Source organism: Anabrus simplex, chromosome 1, assembly GCF_040414725.1.
Source record: "Anabrus simplex isolate iqAnaSimp1 chromosome 1, ASM4041472v1, whole genome shotgun sequence".
NCBI lineage: Eukaryota > Metazoa > Arthropoda > Insecta > Orthoptera > Tettigoniidae > Anabrus > Anabrus simplex.
The window spans coordinates 1,517,578,740-1,517,604,293 of NC_090265.1; the positions used below are offsets into that span (position 1 = coordinate 1,517,578,740).

At 39.7% G+C, this 25,554-nt stretch overlaps 1 protein-coding gene across 1 annotated transcript in view; it reads left to right on the plus strand.

Moving 5' to 3' along the window:
* The window catches only part of LOC136861636 (elongation factor-like GTPase 1), a 279,187-nt gene that overhangs the window by 222,066 nt on the left and 31,567 nt on the right, over nucleotides 1-25,554 (plus strand). The window contains exon 14 of the mRNA XM_067138835.2: nucleotides 17,359-17,482. Within this exon, the coding sequence (XP_066994936.2) occupies nucleotides 17,359-17,482 (124 nt within the window). The remainder of the gene's footprint in view (nucleotides 1-17,358; nucleotides 17,483-25,554) is intronic.

Genomic DNA, 25,554 nt, shown 5'->3' on the forward strand with positions numbered 1-25,554 from the left:
TCCACATTTTCAGTACAGTATATTAAGTAAATAGTATCACATTAGTCTAGGGACTAGTTTCAACCATTTAGTGGCCATCATCAGCCAAAATAAAAAGTGACATTGAATGATGTTGAGATATCCATGTTGAGCAAGGTTCCAAAACACAATTGGCCCCCTTCCAACTTTTTTAGTGACGTTATCATCACCACAGTGGAATCAAGTTAACCATCAGTAAATGGCCTGTAGATAAACAAGACGAAATGATGCTTGAAGCTAAAAAGAAACTGAATAACATCTTCAATTCTATATGTAACAGAAACCCTTCCCCCAATAATCAATATCAATAGCAATAATATTACACCCTTGCGGGCCTCGAATGGATCACCCACGCATAAGAATGCCTCCACGTAACGGGGTAAACACCTACGGATGAGATGGATTGAAGAACGGGTCGAATTGCTTCACGAGCTTCGAACCGCTTCCCTTCCTACTTTCTGTGCTTGCCCGGGCAGCCTGAGCACTTGGGGAGTGGTACGTTCGAAAGAAAGAAAGAAAGAAAACAAATACTTAAGATGGAGCCTTATGTCTATAATATGAAAGTAGGATCTCTGGGTTCAAATGCCTAGTGGATACTGCTTAGCACTGCTACAAATGACAAGAATCATAAAATAGGGGTTACGAATACGAATTTATTCAAATATGACATATTAAAGAAGTTGACACAGCTCTATACAATGAACTCTCCACATATGGGAGGAAAAGAAAATAATCTCTTTAAAATATGAATCGCCCATGGGCGTCGTCTGCATAACGGTATGATTGAGGTTTTGCGGTTTGCTATCGTTCATCTTTCCTCGTTAGTTCAGACCGTTCATGCAATTTTTATATTATTCTGTCGATCACACCGTGAGATGATCTGATGTCGCTATTCACATATTACTTGCTGTTCTTAGCACGAACATAACCGGGGCCTACGCTACATAATTATCATATTAAAAGAAACATTTACATGATACACAAACACACACACATACCATTTAGCTAAACCCCGGACTCCTCATCTATCACCAAGACCACGCAACGTGCACATAGGTTCTGTTTGAACTCAAAAATATATGCACATAATTACGAAACATACACAGATATACGTATATATACACTTCATGCACAAAGGAGAGCCATTCCTAGAAAGAAACAGCATGGTCATCACTGTCTCCAGCCCAAGGCGCAAGCCTGGGGCAGCTCGCTCAAGGGCGCCATCATAATCCGGAGTCGAACTGGCCGACTCCCGACCGAGAGGTACTGTGGGTTTCTGTAAATCCCTAGAATAGCCACAGTCTCATATCACCGATATCTGGGGGAGATCCCTACTCCTTTATTAAATACCTTTTAAAATCACCGTGATATTATCATTATACAAGTATTCTTAGCTAAGCCATTTAAACCAAACAGAAGAGCACGGGGTAGGCACAGGGCTCCAAGTCTTAATACAATGGTACAAAAGGGATCCCTCTGTCACGAGGGCGAGAGCCAGACATTCACAAAAAAAAAGGAAGGGCGGCCATTCACTTCGCATGGCCATTTCTCATTCATTGGCCACGCCAGATTCTTCTCTCCCTCACACGTCCACCCTCTCATCTCGGGGACACATATCCATGGCCCACTTCATTTGTTTATTCATATTATCGTGGAATTCCCCTGAAATACTCTTTATTCTCTCCCTTCTCATTATTAACGCTGAACGTCGACTGTGGGCACGAGCACTTCTAACTCATCTCATCGTAAATTCCTCGGGCATTCGGCCCTCTCACTACGTCTCATATCGCGTATCTTCTTCCCTAGGACATAGGACTCTCATGACTCCTCGTTCCTGCCACAGGAAATATACTTATATTTAAATCTTCTGACCAAAGATTAGGGACTCCTGCCTCTGGGCCTCACCCCGGCTATAGATTAAAAAAAACACTCCAAACCATTCGGGCCAATTAATCAAAAATCACGGGAGACTTGCACATGGTCCCTCACACCTACCTAAATAACACAACATATACCTCTCCCAGTCGGGATTTTTTCTTCCTTGCTGTACATGCACGGATTATATGTGTAAGCTAGGCATGCATTGTCTGACTGACCCATGAGTTTCCCCGGCATATACGACAGCCACGTGGGACAGTAACTACCAACATTTTGACATGGTTTTCCCTGCTCGCCAGCACTATTGTTCCAACCACCCCTAAGGGAAACTCAAATATTCTCCTAACCTTGTTCCCATATTTGCTAGGACATTCTACATATTACTAAAAATATAACCTTCACGATAAGCTAATCATTAAGGAAAAAAAATGAGTCGTCCGGGAATTTAGTTCCCTTGAATTTACTCCAACATTATAAAGATCAATAAAATTTCCATATTTGGACATGCATTATCTTACAACATTTTGATATTTACAAAAGAAAGCTAACCCTATCCCCCGGTTATGTTATCATGCTTAGAAATTAGATTTGGACATCACTCATCTGTTTGGTGGCCGTTGTTTCTCCTTCCACGGGAGACCCATGGTGGAGCTTTAGTGCTGCATGGCCCCGCGGTTGGTGGCGGGCGTGCAGTCCTTCATCCCTGGTCCATACAAGTCCGACATCCTGGGAAACTCGTTCACAGCTGAAATCTTACAGTAATCCAAAATGGGTAACACTTTACACTCGTCACACGGCCTCTATTTCCAGAGTTTACACCACGAATAAGACGGTCTTTTGAATCACGGCGGGCGCGTTCACAGCAGGGATCGGGTGGCTCACGAGACTCGAGCACCCTGATTCAGAGTAACACTTTGGGTGATACCAAATTATGAATTTCCCTGACTCATTAAAGCCGGCACTGTCTCAGCCGTATTCTGCTACTCGTTTGTAACGTATGCTCGCGGGTTAACTAGTTTGACACGCAGCACAGAGACAATTCACCTAGGCTCGTTTGGCCTCCCTTTCACTTCACAAAGGCTTTGTACTACACAGCGGCGATGGATACAATAACTCTTAGTAAGCGGTCAATAGGTTCAGACCGTAGAACTAGAGCACCGCGGGACACAGTGTCCTTCTCAACGACCCGCAAAGAAACAACTGTCTTCTCCGATGGCCAGCCCGGCCTATATCATTTTGCCCGCCGGAAGCCTGGGGGCGTAAACGTTCACGGTTCATTAAGAACAAAAGCTCCTTTCATACCAAGAATTGAAGACATTTAAATAGTGCATCTTGTGGCCCTCTATCTGCTCTTTCATTTGAGCAAGGCGTGCTGGACCTACGATCGGCAGTTTTTATGTAATTTGCTTCCCGCCTTTGATTAATTCATTAGCGTCCCCTGGGGGGTGGAGTCATCTTTGAGCGCGACTCTTAGCTTGGGTGACGCTGTTGTATTCACATGTGTTAGCAATATGTTACATCTGGACAGGTGGTGACCTCATTTCTTCCCCTGAATAAATTATTACATATTTTTAGTCTGGGAACCGCAGAAAATTCCGCTCTATTCAATGGTGCGTCTCACATAATTTTCCTATGTCTGGATCAAAATATCATCCCATTTTTACGCGCCAAAATCCGACGTTGGCACCCGTGACACGTGCATAAAAAACCGGAAGTTCCTTATGTTAGTTTGGAACTCTGGGAAGCTAAGCCACACCTCGGGGCGTATCTGACTACTCCAGCATCGCGTCCTCTTCTATCTCCCTCTGCAAGTTGAGAGGGTATTTCCGTGGGGGCTTGGCTCTTGCTCTGTCTTCCCTTTGTTTCCCAGGCGCTCTTTCGCGGGTTCCGTTCTGGCCGGACGCCGCTCGATCCCCATCGCCCATACTGCTACCAATGACGCGACCTTTAGGAGTAATTTTAATGGAGTAGAAAGGCACATATCATTCCCATGAGCTGTACAGGACACTGTACGGTTTCAATATATGTAAAGTTGGGAAACTCCCATCACAAAAACCAATATTAGATTTTAAGAAGAAAATCACTGAAAATAAACTTGTCATAACAAAAGCCGGTAAAGGCAACTTCTCTGTTATTATGAATAAGTCAGATTACATAGAAAAAACTTCTCAATTTTTCACAGGCAGTTCATTTTCTGTAACCAGAAGAGACCTACACTAAAGATTCAGCATCAGCTTAAACAAACACTCAAATATGCATCATGTCTGTTAACAGACAAAGAAAGAAATACGCCGGGCTGAGTGGCTCAGACAGTTGAGACGCTGGCCTTCTGACCCCAACTTGACAGGTTCGATCCTGGCTCAGTCCAGTGGTATTTGAAGGTGCTCAAATACGTCAGCCTCGTGTCGATAGATTTACTGGCACATAAAAGAACTCCTGCGGGACTAAATTCTGGCACCACAGCGTCTCCGAAAACCGTAAAGGAGTAGTTAGTGGGATGTAAAGCCAATAACATTATTAAGAAAGAAATAAGGTTAGTTAATTACAGTAGTATGAATCCAGGCCTGCCGACTACCAAATCACCTCCCAAAATACACAAAACTGGTGTTCCTATCTGACCCATCATTAATTACAGATCCAGCCCTTTATATAAAATTTCACAGTTCATCCAACATTTTCTCAAAAGAAATTACGTAGGTGCTTTGAAAAGTTCTTGGAACGTACTAGAATTAAGTATCTCGGTGGAACTGCTTTAATTTTTCAACATAGTCTCCCTGTAGACTAATGCATTTGGTCCAGCGATGTTCCAATGCCTTGATCCCATCTCGAAAATGAGATTCCTCCAGGCCTGCAAAATACCTCTCCAATTCAGCTGTCAGTTCATCCCTTGTAGAAAATCTCCGTCCACCGAGGAAAATTTTCAGCTTGGGGAATAGATGAAAGTTTGATGGTGCCAAATCAGGTGAATAAGGTGGATGTGGCAACAATTCTTACCCCAGTTCATGAAGTTTTGCCATGGCAATAACACTTGTGTGCGGCGGAGCGTTGTCTTGATGAAAGATTACATTTTTCCTCGCCAAACCAGGCCTTGTTTCGCGTATCTTTTCCTGTAGTTGGTCTAGAAGGTTTGCATAGTATTGCCCCGTAATTGTTTGGCCAGTAGGAAAATAATCTATCAGCAGAATGCCTTTTGCATCCCAGAAAACTGAGGCCATGACCTTTCTGGCCGAATGCACTGCCTTTGCTTTCTTTGATGGTGGTGAATCAGCATGTTTTCACTGCTTTGACTGCTGTTTTGTCTCTGGGGTATAGTAGTGGACCCAAGTTTCATCTGTAGTCACAAACTGGCACAAAAATCTCGTTGGTTGCAATGAAAACGGGCCAGACTTTGTTTGGACATTTCCAATCTGGTGCGTTTATTGTCCAATGTCAAGAGCCGCAGCACCCATCTTGTGGATAATTTTTTCATACCCAATTCTTCGGTGAAAATATAATATACCCATTTAGATGACATCCCTACAGCTTCAGCAATCTCCCGCACTTTCAGTCGACGATCCTCCATGACCATTTTATGCACTTTTGCGATAAATTCTGGGGTCGTAACACTTTTTGGCCATCCACTACGCGGATCATCATCCAAGCTCTCCCGACCAAATTTAAACTCGCTGGTCCATTTGGCAACAGTTGAAAATGAAGGAGCATAGTCCCCCAGTGTGTTCTGAAAGTCGGCATGAATTTCCTTTGCTTTCATACCTTTCTTTACAAAGTATTTAATCACTGCTCGAATCTCAGTTTTTCCTATTGTCACAAATCACTACGCGGGAACAACTACAAAGGGTCGTCATTACCACACTCCTGCAGCTAGAGTACTGACGCACCGCGTGTTCACTCACAAAGGATGTGTGATTATTCCACGGGAACCTCATTGCTCTAGCACTGACATCTAGCAGTGATTCCGAGAACTTTTCAAACTGTCCTCGTACCATTTTTTATCTGGGAATTACATACATACATACATACATACATACATACATACATACATACATCATCATTATGAACTGTTATGCCTTTCAGCGTTCAGTCTGCAAGCCTCTGTGAATTTACTAAACATCTCCACAATCCTTGATTTTCAACTAGTGTTGTGACCTCATTTAGTTCTATACCTCTCACATTTAAATCGTTAGAAACTGAGTCTAACCATCGTGCCGTGGTCTACCTCTACTTCTCTTACCCTCCATAGCAGAATCCATTATTCTCCTAGGTAACCTATCCACCTCCATTCGCCTCACATGACCCCACCACTGAAGCCAGTTTATGCGTACAGCTTCATCCATCGGGTTCATTCCTAAATTAGCCTTTATCTCCTCATTCCGAGTATCCTCCTGCCATTGTTCCCACCTGTTTGTACCAGCAATCATTCTGGCTACTTTCATGTCTGTTACTATTACCTTATGAATAAGATATCCTGAGTCCACCCAGCTTTCGCTCCCATAAAGCAAAGTTGGTCTGAAAACAGACAGATGTAAAGATAGTTTAGTCTGGGAGCTGACTTCCTTCTTACAGAATACTGTTGATCGCAACTGCGAGCTCACTGCATTAGCTTTACGACACCTTGATTCAATCTCACTTACTATATTACCATCCTGGGAGAACACATAACCTAAATACTTGAAATTATCGACCTGTTCTAGCTTTGTATCCCCAATCTGACATTCAGTTCTGTTGAATTTCTTACCTACTGACATCAATTAAGTCTTCGAGAGGCTAATTTTCATACCATACTCATTGCACCTATTTTCAAGTTCCAAGATATTAGACTGCAGGCTTTTGGCACAATCTGCCATTATGACCAAGTTGTCAGCATAGGCCAGGCTGCTTACTACATTTCCACCTAACTGAATCCCTCCCTGCCATTTTATATCTTTCAGCAGATGATCCATGTAAACTATGAACAGCAAAGGTGAAAGATTACAGCCTTATCTAACCCCTGTAAGTACTCTGAACCAAGAGCTCATTCTACCATCAATTCTCACCAAAGCCCAGTTGTCAACATAAATGCCTTTGATTGATTTTAATAATCTACCTTTAATTCCATAGTCCCCCAGTTTAGCAAACATCTTTTCCCTCGGTACCCTGTCATATGCTTTCTCTAGATCTACGAAACATAAACACAACTGCCTATTCCTCTCGTAGCATTTTTCAATTATCTGGCGCATACTGAAAATCTGATCCTGACAGTTTCTGTGTGGTCTGAAACCACACTGGTTTTCATCCAACTTCCTCTCAACGACTGATCGCACCCTCCGTTCCAAGATGCCAGTGAATACTTTGCCTGGTATACTAATCCATGAGATACTTCGATAGTTGTTGCAATCCTTCCTGTTCCCTTGCTTATAGATAGGTGCAATTACTGCTTTTGTCCAATCTGAAGGTACCTTACCAACACTCCATGCTAATCTTACTGCTCTATGAAGCCATTTCATCCCTGCCTTCCCACTATACTTCACCATTTCAGGTCTAATTTCATCTATTCTTGCTGCTTTATGACAGTGGAGTTTGTTTACCATCCTTTCCACTTCCTCAAGCGTAATTTCACCAACATCATTTTCCTTCTCCGCATGAGCTTGGCTGTTCGCAACACCACCAGGACTGGCCCCGCGCTTCTGCTATGCTTAGGCGAGACCGTTAGGAGTAGGGAGAGCATGCTGTTAGATATTTCCTGCCGTTTCGTCAGTAACGCTCACAATGTTGGTGCACCCCTTCACTGTGCAACGCATAATTATAAAATTTCTTGCTCATGTAGGAATTACAGTGGCAGAATTTTGCCAGAGATTGACTGCACACTGATTAAACATTGTCAAGGACGCGTGTGTTTGCCTGGCTTAAACATTTCAAGGTAAGGCGTGAACTTGTGGAAAATCAGCAACACGATCACCGTCCTCGGACCAGCATTACAGATGAAAACATTCGTGTGGTTAAAGATATTATTGACGAAGATTGACGGGCGAGAGTATCAGAAATAATTGCAGAACAAGTCGGAATCACTTATATGAGCTGTCAAGCAATCATCACAAATGACCTACAGTTCCGTAAAGTGTGTTCCAGAAGGGTCCCACGCCTTTTGACCGAAAATCGGAAGTTGAGACATTTGGAGGTCTGTCAGAAGCTTACAGCAAGGTTTGCGGAAAGTTTTTGAGTCGGATCATCACCTGGGCCAGAAAGTACTTTATCAGCGTGACTGACCCTCTGAGCAACACCTTTCATAACAGTCAGACACACTGGTTGTTCTCTAAATGTCGCTACTCAGTACTACCCATACTCCAGCAGCTTCCATATTGTCATAGCCATGGATGAGACTGTGACATCGGTGGAAGCTACATCTTGCTCTGGCCTGTGCCAGGTGACAGATGCAAAAGTACTGCATCCATCAAGAAGTGACAGTAGGCACTCCTTATTCATATAACACCGAAAATAAATGGTTCTCTGACCTTCCTCCAAATTACTCTTGTCCACTGCTTCCCATAAGTTATCTCCTTGATGATCCTTCATGAACAACTGGCACAATTTAAAGCTAGGTCCAGCTTCTTCAATACCACTAGACACCTCCTGAACACATCACATTGTACCGATCTTCCTTTTCATCTGAATTTCATTGTCAAACTTGACTTTAACATAATCATTAATCTACTTCAAGATTACTAAAGCCTCATTTAATGTAATAGAGCTGAGTTGTTATTTTCTGTACATTACATACAGTTTGCCGACGTTTCGAATACATTGCAGTATTCTTTGTCAAGGCGACTGAAATACCCCTACTCGATCCGAGGTAATCAGTCTCCCAGGCAGCAATCACACTATAGTGTATTCGAAACATCGGCAAACTGTACATAATGTACAGAAATAAACAACACGGTTCAACCCGGAAAATAAACTAAATAATTCTACACACCGTGGAAGCTTCACCTCTAAGATAATAAAGCTGATTTTGACTTCATCCAGTCACATCCCACAATGAGATCAAATATCATGTGAGGAATTAGCAGGCATATCTGTACACTACCATTGATGTAGATAGGTACAACCACCTGTCTACATGCCTGCTTTCATTTCTCATCAACTGTCGTAATAATAAATGTAGATTTAACAGGTATCTCCTCAATAGTTACACCCTGCTTAACCCCAGCCTCATACAGGTCTAAGCTCATACACGATCTCTGGCTCCCAGTATCTAGTAATACACTGACATATGCATTCCATACTTCTAATTTGACAACAGGGTTTTTAGAGGAGGCTCGTTTTGGTTTTCACATCTTTATGGGAAAATGATAGCACATAAATCTGTGAAACTCAGTACTTGATTTCAAAATAAAAGGGGGAAGAAACTGAGCTGCAAATTATTTTTATAAAATCTAGGGTACAGGGATTTTAGAGGGGGCTTATTTAAGTTTGTACAGCAATATGGGTAAACGAATGCACATACAAAACCTCGGTATTGAAGTTCAAGGCAAATTGGGGAGAGAAAATAGACAACAGATAAATTTTATAGGCTTCGGGATGAGGATGCAGTTAATTGCATTTAATAAGTTTGTCCAGGCAACGGCGGGTAATACTGTGCTATCATATCTTCTTATGCTTGTGAAAAAGTGGTAAAGAGGTGGCAAAAATAAAATGTGTTTAAGAAACAGCAGCTAAATAACAAAACCAAGTACAGATAAAAATCGTAACAAATTTCTGTGTTGATAAACTTAACCATAATAGGTAATTTATTTGATCCGGTATTGACTTGTCTAAATCTATTCAAGAAACTATTTAAAATATTTTTATGTTGGGTCCACCTTGTCAATTTCTGTATCAGTGCACGTCATGCCATGATGTGTCACTGCACACCACAACACCAAAATCCTGCTGTACAGTACAAGAATATTCGAAAAAATAACACAAACACAAATAAATAGAGGACTTCTCTTCAACAGTGACAAGCTGCTGGCAATTGACAATGTAATGGATTACACATTACCTGTACCAGAGCAACTCAGAAGGAAAATGAAGGAAGGCAACAAAGCGATGACTGTTTCCATCATTGTGCTCCTTCCCTGCGAATGTATTTATGAAATACAGAATGTTTACTAGGTATTTTTAATAACTCATGGGCAATGCTCAATCCTTTTTCTTTCTTTCATAATACAATATAAAGTACATAATAATATTCCTTAATCACGAGAAATTATGAGTGTCAAAGAGGGGATGTGTTCACTCCTTGTAGGTCCATAAGAGCAGTACTGTTTCCTTAACATGGAATGGTTTATAATCTCTCCCGCAAAAGCACTGCTGATAATTTCAGTTACCTCTTCCCAATCCATAAATCTCTCAATAAGCCTTCTTTTAAACTGTTTCTCTATTACCTTCAGAAATTCCAGAGGATTGGTTTGTTTACCATTAAATTTAGGTAGTTCTACTTCCTGTGTATAACTTCTCCATGACAGTGATTCTCATTGCTAGCCTCTTTTCCCTAATCTTGCACCTTACCTGTGTTTCCGCTTTCTCTATGCATTCTTCTATGGCCTTATCTCTTCAGTCAGTTTCACTAAGTATGCTTGCCTGTTTTTCCTTCAGCACCCTTATTTCTAATATATTCTCCTCTACTTCAGCAAACCTTTCTTTACATTACTGGGTGTTGTTTTCTGTTGTGAGATTGACTGTGTTGTTATTGTGTTGCACATGATTCCCGATGTACCTGATTTCCCCCTGCTGAATTTGAACTTTAAATTTGATACTAGTTATTTTATTGGTCATCTAGCTGTTCCTGCTTTCTTTCTTCATTAACTTCTGAAAATCTTGCCTTTGTGCTTCAAACTCTTGTCAACATTCTCTACGTGCTGTTCGATTCTCTTTCTTTGCTCCTCTAGTTTGTTATTAAATAACTCATTCTGTTTCATTATCTCACTCCTTCTACTGTGTTCATTCATTTTCCTGTCAGCTCATACTGTATGTTCAATAATTTTCCAACTCAGTTCTAGCTTCATTTCATCTAATTTGAGATTTAATTCACCTTTTATTTCTGCCTTAGTTTCCTCTAAGTTGTGATTTACTGATGTTTTCTGCGTAATCTAGATCATACTCAATAGTTCTTCTATTATCTTCCTGTTTCGTACTTTGCTTTACAGGTGAAAAAGCTGGGTGAACTCAGGATATCTTATATGTTAGAAGTAACAGACATGAAAGTAGCAAGAATAATTATTGCTGGTACAAACAGGTGGTAACAATGGCAGGAGGGTACTTGGAATGAGGAGATAAAGGATAAGTTACGAATGAACTTGATTGATAAAGCTGTATGCGTAAACCAGCTGCGGTGGTCTGGGCATGTGAGACGTATTGAGGAGAATAGGTTACCTAGGGGAATAATGGACTCTGTTATGGAGGGTAAGAGAAGTAGATGGAGACCAAGACGATGATGGTTAGACTCATTTTCTAACAATTTAAAGATAAAAGGTGTAGAACTAAATGAGGCCACAGAACTAGTTACAAAGAGAGGATTGGGACAGCAGGTAGTAAATTTGCAGAGGCTTGCAGATGGAAAGCTGAAAGACATAACAGTCTGTAATGAAGATGTATGTATTAAATGCTATTCCTTCCTTTAGGTTAGGTTTACACTATCAAGTAACTTGTGCAAGTTATTGCTGCAAATTGTTGCAAGGCACTTGCTGCTGGGTTTACGCTTCATGCAAGAAAACTAAGCAAGTTACTTGCACAAGTTTTTCACAAGTAACTTGCAGCAATAACTTGCAGATACTGTTTACATATTCTTTCAGTGCCAGTCAACCAAAATGGCAACATACAGGCAGATTGGATGTTCTGCAGCTCTCTTAATTCTTATGAATCAGGAGAAAAGAGGAGAGTTAGGAAGGCTTGTGTTAGGGACTGGATAATCAGAACCTACAATATCTGCTGCACAAATTGAGATTAGAGAATGCAGATAGCTTTCAAAATTTTTGTAGAATGTTTACAAAAGATCTGGAGTGTGTATTTAAATGAATTAGTACAAAGTTGAAATGTGCTATCTCATCAAGTTTCTGCATGATTTTTCTCCTAGAGATCACACTCACAATAAACTGGCCTCTCCATTTCATACCCATAGTAAACAACAGAAAGATACAAATCTGTTCAGTAAAACACTGCTAAGAAATAATATCACTTTTTAATTCAACTATTTAAACTTCCTATGTTTTGGCAACTTTACAGTCTGTGCATGTGGGCACATTTTTTGTCATATGGCTACCCTCTGATACAAAATGTTTCAACACCCAGTAACCAGAATTTTTCTCATGTGAAAATGCAGCTGCTGCTTCAGTCAAGCGGCTTATAAAAAGACCCGTTGAAATGCCGCTGCGTTACGTGATAGTTTAAAACTTAGCATAGTTAGGGACTAGCCCTAACAAAGCTCAATTCATCTTCTAAATAAGACTGGCGTAAAATTTAATCAAATCCCAACCCAAAATCCAATGCAAAATACATTGACATCTCAACACAAAACTACAGTAATACATATCGTCGTTGCTGGGGCGAAATCTCCTATGTGATAATATTTTTGGAGATATACTGACCCGCAACACATACGTTATGAAGAACGAAAATGCCTTGACAATGTTCATACAATATTGCACCTTAGATGACAGAACCTTACCAGCCAAAGTTCTGAGTTAAAATATTTCACATGGGAAGTTTTGTCCCGGCAGCGACGATATTCTGCAATGGAAACCAAGAATCCACAACTGCCACTCTCAGATGCACAAAATAGTAATTGTAAGAAGAGCTGCTTTTTTTATTATTATTATTATTATTATTATTATTATTATTATTATTATTATTATTATTATTATTATTATTATTATTATTATTATTCCTTAGTTAAGGAACATACTTTGTTCAAAAATGTTACTATGCAAAGTACAGCCACCGAGACAGCTGGTATCCCTGAGGAGTCACTTTTTATTTTTACAAGTTTCTTCACTTCCTGGAAAAACTGTGTTTTCAGGTGGTGCCATTTCGTCAGTATTTCCTTCGATGGTGTGTTCAAGTCCTTCGCATTGGCACTGAAAGCATACGGTGTCTTAATTCTCTCCTTGAATTCACTGCTGTGAACATCCCAAATTTCTGGGAAGCTCTCGATTTTTTGTATTAATTCACCTGTGTCTTTCCTGGACCGTTGAGTGGTTTTGCATGAATTAAATTACAATATACAGAGAAATAGGTCTAAATGTGTGAAATATGATCTCCTACTTACCGACTTGTGTCTTCAACTTGCGCAAAATAGGATTGGATTCTATCTGTGCAAGTAACTTGCAGAAGCTCACAACATATCCTTCAAACTGCTAGTTTGAGACTAGCTGCAATTGATTTACCCAAGAAATTGTTACAGCCACAAGTCAGCTTGCTGAGGAATTTAGACTTGCAATTGGCGCAGCAAGTTGCTCCGTGCGAGTAAATTGCTAGTGTAAACCTAGCCTTGCTGTACACTACTACTACTACAGTTTATGTCATCCTTACCTGCTTCCTATACTATCATCACCGCTCTCCAGTCCACCATGTTAAAAAAAACCTAACTTATATGTACCATTGTGGTTAAAGTGAAGGCCATCTGAATGTAGATAGCGATCTCCTACCTTCCCATTAGGATCTCGAAATCTCACTGCAAATTATCCACATACCCTTTCTGTAGTATTTAAATCCCCAGTCACCCTCTCACCAATCCTGAAGTTCTGTATAATATTGTGATTGCCAGAAATTAGGAAGTGTGCAACTATTAAGTGCCTTAAAGCTCTCTCCATTGTAAAATGCTCATGAATATGTTTTCTGCCAATTCAGAACTGTTTCTTATTTACTACATAAATATATTAGCAGTTCCTGCAGCTCCACCCGTGTTGAAGTCAGACTTAATTAGATTTGTGCACTGTTGACAGCAACAGTGAACAGTCCAATAATAACTTACCCCTGGCCACACCATTTTTTGTCAAATTCTTCACTCCCATTGGTCGCTGCATCAATTAGCATGTCCAAGGCCGTAGCCAGGAAACATTACCTATTCTTCTAACAGTGTATGTATTGTATTCTCTTTTAAGGGTCCCATCTGCATATTTCCTTTGGCTTAATCCACATTTTATTTTATTGACCCTCCCTTCTGCCTCAGACTTTCAGACACAGAGTGAAAGAGCATGATCTTTGGATTTGTACTACTGAAAATGAAAACCTACAACCTGTTTTCCAGTCATTGACCGGGTCAGGGATGTAATGAATGAAACATATAGAAGCTGTTATTACAATGGGGTCGCCACTCCCAAGGTGATTTATTAATGAGTGATAAATGCTATGAAATGATAATGGAGAGTGTTGCTGGAATGAAAGATGACAGGGAAAACCGGAGTACCCGGAGAAAAACCTGTCCCGCCTCCGCTTTGTCCAGCACAAATCTCACATGGAGTCACCGGGATTTGAACCACGGTATCCAGCGGTGAGAGGCCGACGCGCTACCGTCTGAGCCACGGAGGCTCATTTGTACCACTAATGAATATAAATAATGATTGTCACTCTTAACCATCCACCTGTACCATGCCTAGTGGCCTGGGCCACATGATCAAAATATTCCACTATGGTAACTTATGAAAGTGCGATTTTCTGAAAAACAAATTTACAATTAAAATGCCATATACATTATATATGAAATTTAATTCTGCATCATGTACATATGTTCCTTTCATTTTTAAGACTGCCAGCTTACTGGTAATTTTGTTTCTATTGGATAAAGCATACACAAAAACACTTCTGTGTTTTTGTAGGAAAACTGCTAGAATTAGGAGGAATGTAAGGACATTTTTGTAGAAACTTGAATGCTAAGTGTACATGGTGAGCTCCATTCATTAATAGGACTAAAATTTAGGCATTGTATTCACTTTTAACATTCCTAGATGCACAATTTTTGCTACCTGCTCTACTGATCAGTGTAAAGTTTAAAGTTTTTCAGGCGTTTGCTCTATCAACCAGCGTTTCGTCTTAGGTCTGACACTAGACATCAGAGTGGGATGTGTCAGACCCTACCCACTGACGCTGGGTTGTATGCAGGTGAACTTATCAGAAGCCTATTATAAGAGGCACAGTCTGATAACTGCATACGGGAGATAAATCTCCACAATGGAATTATTGCCTGCCTAGCAATTCCGAATGGAAATTCTAAGTTTCCATGGAGGGAATTAGGTATTTTTCCACCAATAGAGCATGTCAAAAAAACATATCAGATGTAAGGTTTTTCAGGCGTTTGCTCTATCAACCAGCATTTCGTCTTAGGGCTTCTGATAAGTTCACCTGCATACACCCCAGCATCGTGGGTAGGGTCTGACACATCCCACTCTGATGAGTCTAGTGTCAGACCTAAGACGAAATGCTGGTTGATAGAGCAAACACCTGAAAAACCTTACATCTGATCTTGTTTTTTGACATGCTCTATTGGTGGAGAAATATCTGATTCCCTCCATGGGAACTTAGAATTTCCAACCTGCTCTACTGTTTTAAAAACTGCATAATCTCCCTCTTTATAATGTTTCTATTGAGTTCTAGAAGATATGAAGTTCAACATTGGCAGAGAGGGAATTATTTTGCGTGATGTCCAATAAGTCCACAGCAGAGGTTAAATGTTGATAAAACTGTTGGACATATCTTGTGATATATTGAACTCTTGCTGTGTTACAAAGGAATATTCCCAATTTAATAGGAACCAAATGAACCTGGAGAAAAGAAAGTTTGAGTTAACGCGAGAAAGAAATTAAAATGAGAGAATGATAATAGCGAAAAAAGAGAACGAAAACATTGAGGACTCACCTTGCGCGCAATGTGAAACAAGCTTGCCGGTGGAGTGCAACTAACAGAGTGAGAACAGCGTAGAGCAGGAGGGAAGGAAGTTAGTGAAGGGAGGAGCATAGAAAGACGTAAGTGGGGAGGGGTGGGGAAATGGGAAGTGGCTTAAGGCGGGGTCGGCGGGAGGGAAGATGGTGGTGTTTGTGTTGGCGGAGGACTTTTAATTGACTTAAAGAAAGAATTTTGGTCTGCTGACTTGCATTTCTGAAATAAGTGATGAAAAGATCAAATAAAATATTAGGTTTCTTGGTTATTTCATTGAGATTGTAGTTAGCGTTGAAGTATTGGTCCAAATGTATATAAAAGTTCTCGATTATATTAAGTAGAGGGCCTTTATTAGCTATTTCAAGGATATCCATGTCTAATTCGATGTTCGTAAATTTATGATTATAGTCGACCATATGTTGGCCGATAGCCGAAAATTTGTTATATTTGACTGCATTAAAGTGTTTCAAGTATCTTATATTAAAGCTTCTGCCGGTTTGCCCTACATAAGAAATATTAGAACAAGAGTTGCATTTGAGCCTGTAAACACCTGATTTTGTGTACTTGTTAACTTTATTAATGTGTTATGTAGAATGTGTGTGTTGTTGTTGTTGTGGCTTTAAAAGCTATTTTTACGCCTTTTTTCTTGAAAATATTAGTGATCTAATGAATTTTGTTGGTGTAAGTGAAAGTAGAAAGGGATTCCTATTTATGTAGTTCTTTTTTAAGTGTGGTTTTGGGACAGAATTTATGTTTGTTGATAATACTTTCTATGAAGTGGCTGCTGAAGCCATTGAATCTTGCTATGCTACGGATAGTATTCAGTTCAATGTAAAGATCTTTTTTAGTCATGGGTACATTGAATGCTTGGTGAACAAATCTGTTATATGTTGCTTTTTGTGAGGGTGGGGGTGATCTGAATCTTGTCGAATTGTAACAGCAGATTGGATGGGTTATTTTATAAATTTTGTAGGTTAAAGATTCCGGATGTCTAATGATGGTAAGGTCTAGAAAATTGATCTTTTGATCCGTTTCTGACTCCATGGTGAATTTAATATGAGAATCAATGTTGTTTAGTGCTTGAAGTGTGGTATGGGCATCATCCAAGTTCTCATGTGCCTTTTATTTTATTCAATTTTGAGATAATTGTTGATTAATATGTAATTTTATGAGACATATATCAAAAGATTTTATTTGTCACTGATCAACATAGCATTGCTACATCTACAACAGTTCATTTATTCACCATTTTATATGTATATCATTCCACCACATCCCCAGTCCATTCTTTCATCTTTCATCTCACCGCACAACTCTGTTTTAGGACTATGGTATACACTTATGTATCTTGGCTAGGCTGATGATGGTCCTAATAGGACCAAAACTAGTACCTTGTAAAAGTATATTGTAATGTTTTTATAAACATTGCATGATTGTTAAGTATTGAGAAGGTGGATTAAATTTTGTATTTATTTTATGTGATATTAGTATTAGTTAATTTAATTTAATTTAATTTGGCCCAAAATAAAAGAAGAGCATTGAGCAATTTCAGCCTGTTGAACACTTTTATTGCAGATATGCGAAAGTGTCCATCAATGCATCAGAACCTATAGTTCCATTCCGTGAGACTGTTGTGAAACCTCCAGTTGTTGATATGGTTAATGAAGTAATTCAGGAGCAAACTAATGCTCCTAAAAAGGTATGTATAATACTCAATATAAATGGCCATGTTAAGCTATTGAAATTATAAGGTACATTACACAGTAGACATGATACAGGTTTTTTGGGCTTATGCCATGTCAAGAAAATAAGGTGAAATTCTGTATGTTTTCCAAAGAAACCAAAAAAGTCTGTATCATGTCTAATATATTATGGACTGTGAAAGCATCAATGGTTACATTATACAGTGTTGGAATACTGAAAGCAAATTGTACATAACATAGTACAGAAGCAGAAAAATAGAAATAAAAAGCATGATAACTATATGTCTTTGTGGATCTTATCCTAACATTTTATTTTAGATCTCCATGATGGCTGCCATCCCTCTGGTACACATCATATGTTCTTGATCAAAGTACTATCTTCCTTTCTTATAACATGCCCTGCTCATCTCAACCTTTCAGTTCTTTGATCCCCAGTTATGCTAGATTCTCCGTTTTCCCTCTTCATATGTTGGTCCAAAAGTCAATAACTTGTTTCTAAAAGTTATGAACTTTCTTCCTTTTTATTCAAAATCCAGTTCTCTGCTCCATATGTTAACATCAGACATATTATTGTTGTTTACCAAGTGGGCCACCAACCCCTTGTGATCTAGTTTTATGCATCATGTCACTTTTACTACAATTCTGAAATACATTAGTCCCTCTTCCTAAACTGGGGTAATATAACGAGTTGTATGGTTGTGGGCTAGAAGACAGCAGGAATCATGAGCACCACTATTAATTCAATTATGAGTACCTCAAATGAACCCATAAAATGAACACATATATGAAAAACATGTATCTTACAACAAGAGGTGCACATACAGACCAGGAGCGGCTGTTGTGTAGGCTGGGAACTGTCCTCTGCATGTCAAGCCTTGCGGTAGGTCACATGGCAAGGGTGCGGTGGGAGATGTGATAGTGGACTGTGCTCAAAGATTTGAATCTCACACAAGTACTTTTTTTATTTAATACTACCAATTGCCTGGGATGTAGTAAGGTAACATATTTAATAGCTTCCACAGACTGATTTGTTTATTTGGCCCTGTAAAGGTCCATTTGTATCGTGGTATAGGGAATGGAGCTGGTTTGGCCAAGGATGTGGAGGTGATGATCTGTGACTAGGACACAGGCAACCAGTTACGTACGTTCTACTTGTTCCAAGCTTCGTTGACCACAGGTAGGGCAAAGTGTGTCTCATTGGAACGATAACAGCATGCAATGGCAGGTAGGTAAGTTGCTGTGCGAACTCACCTCCTTCGAGGCAAGTCACAACACAACACATAGCTTATCCACTGACTTGTGATGTATTCCAGCCTGGGTCTGCATGGAACATAAACCTCTCCATTGTAAAGTATTTATTTAATATACAAGTTGGTGTAAAAGATAACAAAAGGCAAGTATCAGCGTATGATACAAAGTGTTAATGAGAACTATTCTTGATATTAATAAGAAATATCTCGAGTTTCAGTGACGGAAGAATGGACGTTGTAAAGTGTCTACCCATAATTTTAGCTGACAGTATTATGGAGGTCTAAATATACAGAGGAGAAATGGGCCCTCTGATTGTTGATGATCATTGATAACCCAGGACCAGACAGATGAGGTCGGTAAACTAAAACATGATTGATGTTGGCTGATGAAGCGTCCCTTATTTTCCTTTTATTTGCAATGTAGAATAATGTAATTAGAAATGTACTGTATAGATTTCTTTTCACAATTGTATTAAGTTGTGATGAATAGTTAAAAGAAGATAACTCTATGTTCCTATGAATAGGCTACACGTACAATAGCTGATTTTTAATCGATGTTTATTGACGGTGAAATTCCAGATTGTATTTAGATGATATTGTGAATAGTGCTTTTAATTAACCCTGGAACCGGCAATCGTCGCGATCGCGACTTATTTCCCTGTTACTCAACTGGCAGAGTCGCTATCGAGATGCATTACGCTACCACTAACTAATTTCGAGATAGCGCCTTGACACTCAACATCTTTATGACAAATCTTGCATCATGTTGAAGAGGAAACTCTACTCTATAAATACACCACAATTCTGAAGTAGTTTAGTATGACCAAGTGTGCGGTATACACGTGGAAAAACGAGAACGCTTTGCAGACTTTCATTCTGTTGTGCTTGATGTGGTTGTTCGATGTGCATTTTCGTGGCGCAAAATGAGTGAATTGTCAGGGAAGTAGTGAAATTCGTAGTTCTTTGATCTGGACGGCGAAGGTGATAGTGACGTACTTTTAGAAGGAATTGACGATGATGTTGACAATAATTCGTCAGGTAGTGGCAAGTTATATGAGCCTCGGCTAAGTGATTTCGACACTGTTATTGACGATGATGTGGAACACAATGAACCAGCCACTGATGATAATAATGATAATGACGGTAATGCAGATGACAAAACAGAACCGAAGTTGACAAGAGTTTATCCTTCAGAGCCAGAAATAAAAGTGGAAGAGAAGTTCAAGGTTCGAATCGCAGGTATATGAAATTGTCCTCCGAGGAGCAGTCCTCCTCTAACATATTTCTATTTGTTTTTCTCCAGTACTATCCGGAAACTTTTAGTGACTGAAACTAATAAATACATACACACAGGAAATTATACGAAATAAAACGAATTCCGGAAACATGGGTCCGTATTCACGTGTGCAAAGATGGGTTGACATTACAGTATAAGAAATGAAAAAAAAAAATTCTCTAGTTATAAATATGGGTCTGAACCGTTATAACAACATTGAAAAATAGTGGAACACTTCAAAATCGCAAATAACTTATTTCCATTTTTCTAAAGCCATGTAACTCAAACGTTTTGACTGGAAAGTAATATTCTATAACCTGTTGGTAAAGGTAATTATTGAGGGCTACATACTCTATAGTTTGAACACCGACAATCCCCTTGAACAGGAGGAATTTATGGTTAGTATTGTCGAAGGTCTTGTAGATGAAGAAACTCTTCAAAACATTCCACCTGGACCTTCAGGAAAAAAGGGATATCAGCTGGTATGCCTCCCAGGAAAGAAACTGCGGTTGTGCCCTGTCTGTTCGACTGCAGAAAAAAAAAGTCACGCACCCACTTCTTGTGCCCAGGATGTAATTGTAATGCCCATAAACAATACTACCATAAATTAGAACATTTTTGGAGGCCTATGAAAGCAGGAAGAAAGATGAGCCACTTCGAAGGTAACGAGGATGAATCTGACTATGTAGACTCACGTCTTGGTGCGATGTGCCTGTGTTACTTCAGTTCTATTTTACTTTACAATGCTTCAATGTAGTGAAACCTTTTGCACATATTTTTAATCAGCATAAAATTGTGCAAATTTTGTATATAGTAAAACTGTCATATAATGTTACTTTTTACGTACACGTTGCCCGGAACTTTCGGATTATTTTGGAATATTTAGCGTGTGTTGGATACTTCGTCTATACTGCTTCAGGATACTAAATTGGTAAGTTTAATTTCCTACTATAGTATTCTTCGACCTTTTCAGAATAAAATGACTTGTTATACGTAAAACTAAATTGAAAAACATCTTTATGAATTTTTTAAAAGTTGCTTGCAAAACTCGCCTAAATGCTTGCCGCTTGAAGGTAAACTGCTTGCCAGTTCCAGGGTTAATATGCCAGCCTCATGGTGTAGGGGTAGCGTGCCTGCCTTTTACCCTGAGGCCCCGGGTTCCATTCCCGGCCAGGTCAGGGATTTTTACCTGAATCTGAGAGCTGGTCGAGGTCCACTCAGCCTATGTGATTACAATTGGGGAGCTATCTGATGATGGCACCGGTCTAGAAAGCCAAGAATAACGGCCGAGTGGATTCGTTGTGCTGACTACATGACACCTCATAATCTGCAGGCCTTCAGAGCTGTTGCACTGTGGGTTTTTTTTTTTTTTAGTGGATACCAAATGGGCTCTAAGGTTGTGTATACTTCATCACATGTATCACAAACAGCGAAGATAAGTTATCTGTATTATACATGTTGTTATGATGAAAGAATAGTTAATGTTTACTTTGTAACTTGAGATACAATAAATATACTGTATATGGTGGGAAGATAAAATATGATAACTGAGTAATTTCCCTTGCATCAGGATACGAATGGTCACATATTCTGGCAAGCTGTTTGTTCAATAATTTATGAATGGATAAACATTGAAATTAAGTGTATATGTTTGATGATTGGATTCATTGTAATATATGTCTGTGGAGTGACGTAATGACACTGAATGATGATTGGAAACCCAAAATGATTTAATTTCTATTCAGATCCGTAATATCATTGGTGAATATCATTAATAAGCATTTGAATTTGATTTGGAGAATATTGTCTATATGTTCAAACCACTAGGCTCATTTTTGTTACATCGATGAGAGAAAACTCTTGCCTGTAGATTTGCAGAGTGTCTTTAAAAGCATAAACATTTCTTGCTGTATATTTTTATTTACTCAGAGGGTATCCTTGTCGAAGCTCTGGAAGAACCGTCTACCATAGGCATCATTATCAACGGGGAACATCTAAACAACCTCCGTTATGCTGACGACACGGTATTGCTAGCAGACAGTGTAGAAGACCTTCAAGTATTATTAGACAAAGTGAATACTGCTTGCAACAACAGAGGACTGAAGATAAACATTAAGAAAACCCAGTTCATGGTCATCAGTAAACGGCAAGATGTCCACGCGCAGCTCACTCTCGATAATGAACCCATCGCTAGGGTTCACCAATACAAGTATCTAGGATGTTACCTCAACCAGAAATGGGACTGCAGCCAAGAAATACGGGTCCGCATTGAACATGCGAGAAGCATCTTCATGCAGATGAAGAAACTGCTCAACATCCGCAACCTACAACTAAACCTAAGGCTCCGTCTGGTCCGTGCCTATGTCTTTCCCACATTACTTTATGGAATGGAAGGCTGGACACTTACTCAAGCCCTCTGTAAAAGACTGGAAGCATTCGAAATGTGGGTGTACAGACGGATGCTTCGCATTATGTGGACAGACAGAATCTGGAATTCCGAGGTGTTGGATCGACTTGGAAAGAAAACTGAACGCATGCTGACCATTAAAAGGCGGAAGCTAGAATACTTCGGCCATATAATGAGGAATGATAAGTACAGAATCCTGCAGCTTGTTATACAAGGAAGAATAGAAGGACGTAGGAGTCCTGGTAGACGACGAACTCTATGGATGAAGAACCTTGTAGACTGGTGTGGGTTGGACACGGTGGCTCTGTTCCGGGTCGCTGCATCCAAATTCAAGATCGCCATGTTGACTGCCAACCTTCGCTAGAAGATGGCACATTAAGAAGAAGAAGAAGCTGTATATTTTTAAATTATTAAAGAAAAATGTAGCATTCTCATTGGTCAATATGTTCGCTGGTACTTCCAGGCTGCCTGAACTGTGAGAGCACTGAGCAGGTGGGAGGTGGAACGGGATAGGTACACATGCGCAGTCAGACATCTTTGTACGAACAACGCTCATAGCAGTGCTCTCCAGTTATGATTGTGCAGCATTCACGAGAAGATTGCGTTGTGTTCTTTAAATTTAGTTTTGTTTTTATGCAAATGTTCATAGTTATCTGTGTACATAATGGTAGAGTAGAATAGCGGTAGTTATGGTGAATTTATGGTAGTAAGCAAACTGCTTGATTTCAAATTCTGATATCCAATTAATAAGAGAAGGTAGAAATTTGGTGAATTCCATCATTTATACCAAGAAGTGAAGAAAGACCCATAGAAATTCTGCAACTATTTAAGAATGTCAGTGCAGACATTTTACTGTCCTAATCCTTGGCTCGTCGCCATAAGACCTATCTGTGTCGGTGCGACGTAAAGCCCCTAGCAAAAAAAAAAAAAAAAAAAATCCTTGGCTGAATGGCCGGTGCTGAGGCTTTCGGTTCAGAGGGTCCCGGGTTCGATTCCTGACCTGGTCGTGGATTTTAATCACATGTGATTAATTCTTCTGGCTTGTGGACTAGTTTTTTTGTGTTTGTCCCAATACTCTCCTCTTCATATTCAGAGAATACACCGCCTATGAAACTCCGCAGATACATGCAATAGTGATTACATCCCACATCCCTCCACATGGGGTTGGTGTCAGGAAGGACATTCAGCCATAAAACAGGGTCAAATCCACATCTGCGACACACTTCACACCTGTGACCCTACAGGTGTGGGGAAAAAGCAATAGAGTAAGAATAGGAATACAAATGCAGGCATCTCATATTTGCTAACAGGAATTGAAAATCATATGAAACCATGAAAGTACAACAACTATCATGACAACCTCATTTCCATTGAAGAAAATCTGGTTATTACAATAATGTATGCAGTAGTAATGTAATATTATCCTCCATAATCCGTACTTTAACAAAAGATTACATTCGTTGTAGAGTATAAAGATAATATTAAACAAGTAGCCTACTAATTTAATATTTATAATTTACCTTCATTGTGCATGGGCCGATAATACTATGAGTAGGTGGCCTTGGTTTTAAGCCAGCCAATCACAGAACAGCACTCAAGAAACATATCGCTCCAAAATCATACCAATTTGATACTTGCGGGAGGAGCGGAGAGAAGAGGGATGAGTGAAGTGCAAGCATATGGGTTTATTTTGCATCTCTCAGCTTCCTGTGTAAAGAGAAAGGAGTGATGAGTGCTTAGTGAGGAGTAATCCACCCATTATGTTCATACCCTTACTGTCAGCTGTACTTCGTGGACAGGAATAGTCACTGTTTTGCTCTCCAGCAGCTGAACAGTGCACATTACATTCAAAATTCCTGTAAATTTAAATGAGAATTCAATGTCTGGATTAAAATTAAATTCCAAAGCAGGTTACAATACTTGATAAGCACAGCTCAATATGGGATAAAGCCTCATTGGCAAATAGCCATTCATTAATGTATGTGAAGCGAAGCATCTTCTAAAATATATCATAGGTCATGACATTCCATTCCTTCTGGTGCGAAAATTATTGTCCTTGCGGGAGATTTCATAAAGGTTTTGCCTGTTTTGCCACGTGCTTATCACCAAACAGTTGATTAGTTATAATTTTATTAAATAGTATCCCAGAAATAAAACACCTCTGGAAAAGATCATACCACCGGTTTACGCTGAAGTGCGTGCAGCTATTGATTCACTTAATAATTTTAAAGCAGCGGGAGAAAGTCAACTAGTAGCAGAACTTTGGAAGAATGCAAATGTACAGACTATTCGGAATTTACATAAACATCTCATTGAAATATGGAATACTGAAAAATTGCCTGAGGAATGGAATGTTGCAATTATACATTCACTACACAAAAAAGGTGATAGATCAGATCTTAGTAATTATCAAGGAATTTCTTTGCTGGATATTACTTATAAGATTTTTCAAAAGATTTTATATTATAGAATTCATGAACAAATTGATAGTGAATTTGGTGAATATCAGGGTGGTTTTCATCCAGGACGAATTTGTCCAGATCAAATTATCAGTCTCAAATGGATTATAAAACATCAAAGGATTAGGAGTAAACATTTAGTGATCACTTTTGTTGATTTTCATAAAGCTTGTGATGGTATCCATTGTGAATCATTATTGCATATCCTTACTGAATTTGGTTTACATCGGAAACTTCTTAACCTTATTGCGGTCACTCTTAGAACTACAAAATCTAGTTAGGTTCAGAAATGAAATCTCTGAGCCATTTGAAATTCATACTGGTCTTTGACAGGGAGATGGATTATCCCTGTTGCTGTTTAATTGTGGATGCCCGCCCCGTGGTGTAGGGGTAGCGTGCCTGCCTCTTACCCAGAGGCCCTGGGTTCGATTTCCGGCCAGGTCAGGGATTTTTACCTGGACCTGAGGGCTGGTTCAAGGCCCACTCAGCTGCGTGATTAGAACTGAGGAGCTATCTGACGGTGAGATACCGGCCCCGGTCTAGAAAGCCAAGAATAATGGCCGAGAGGATTCGTTGTGCTGACCACACGACACCTAATAATCTGCAGGCCTTCAGGCTGAGCAGCGGTCGCTTGGTAGGCCAAGGCCCTTCAAGGGCTGAAGTGCCATTGGGTTTG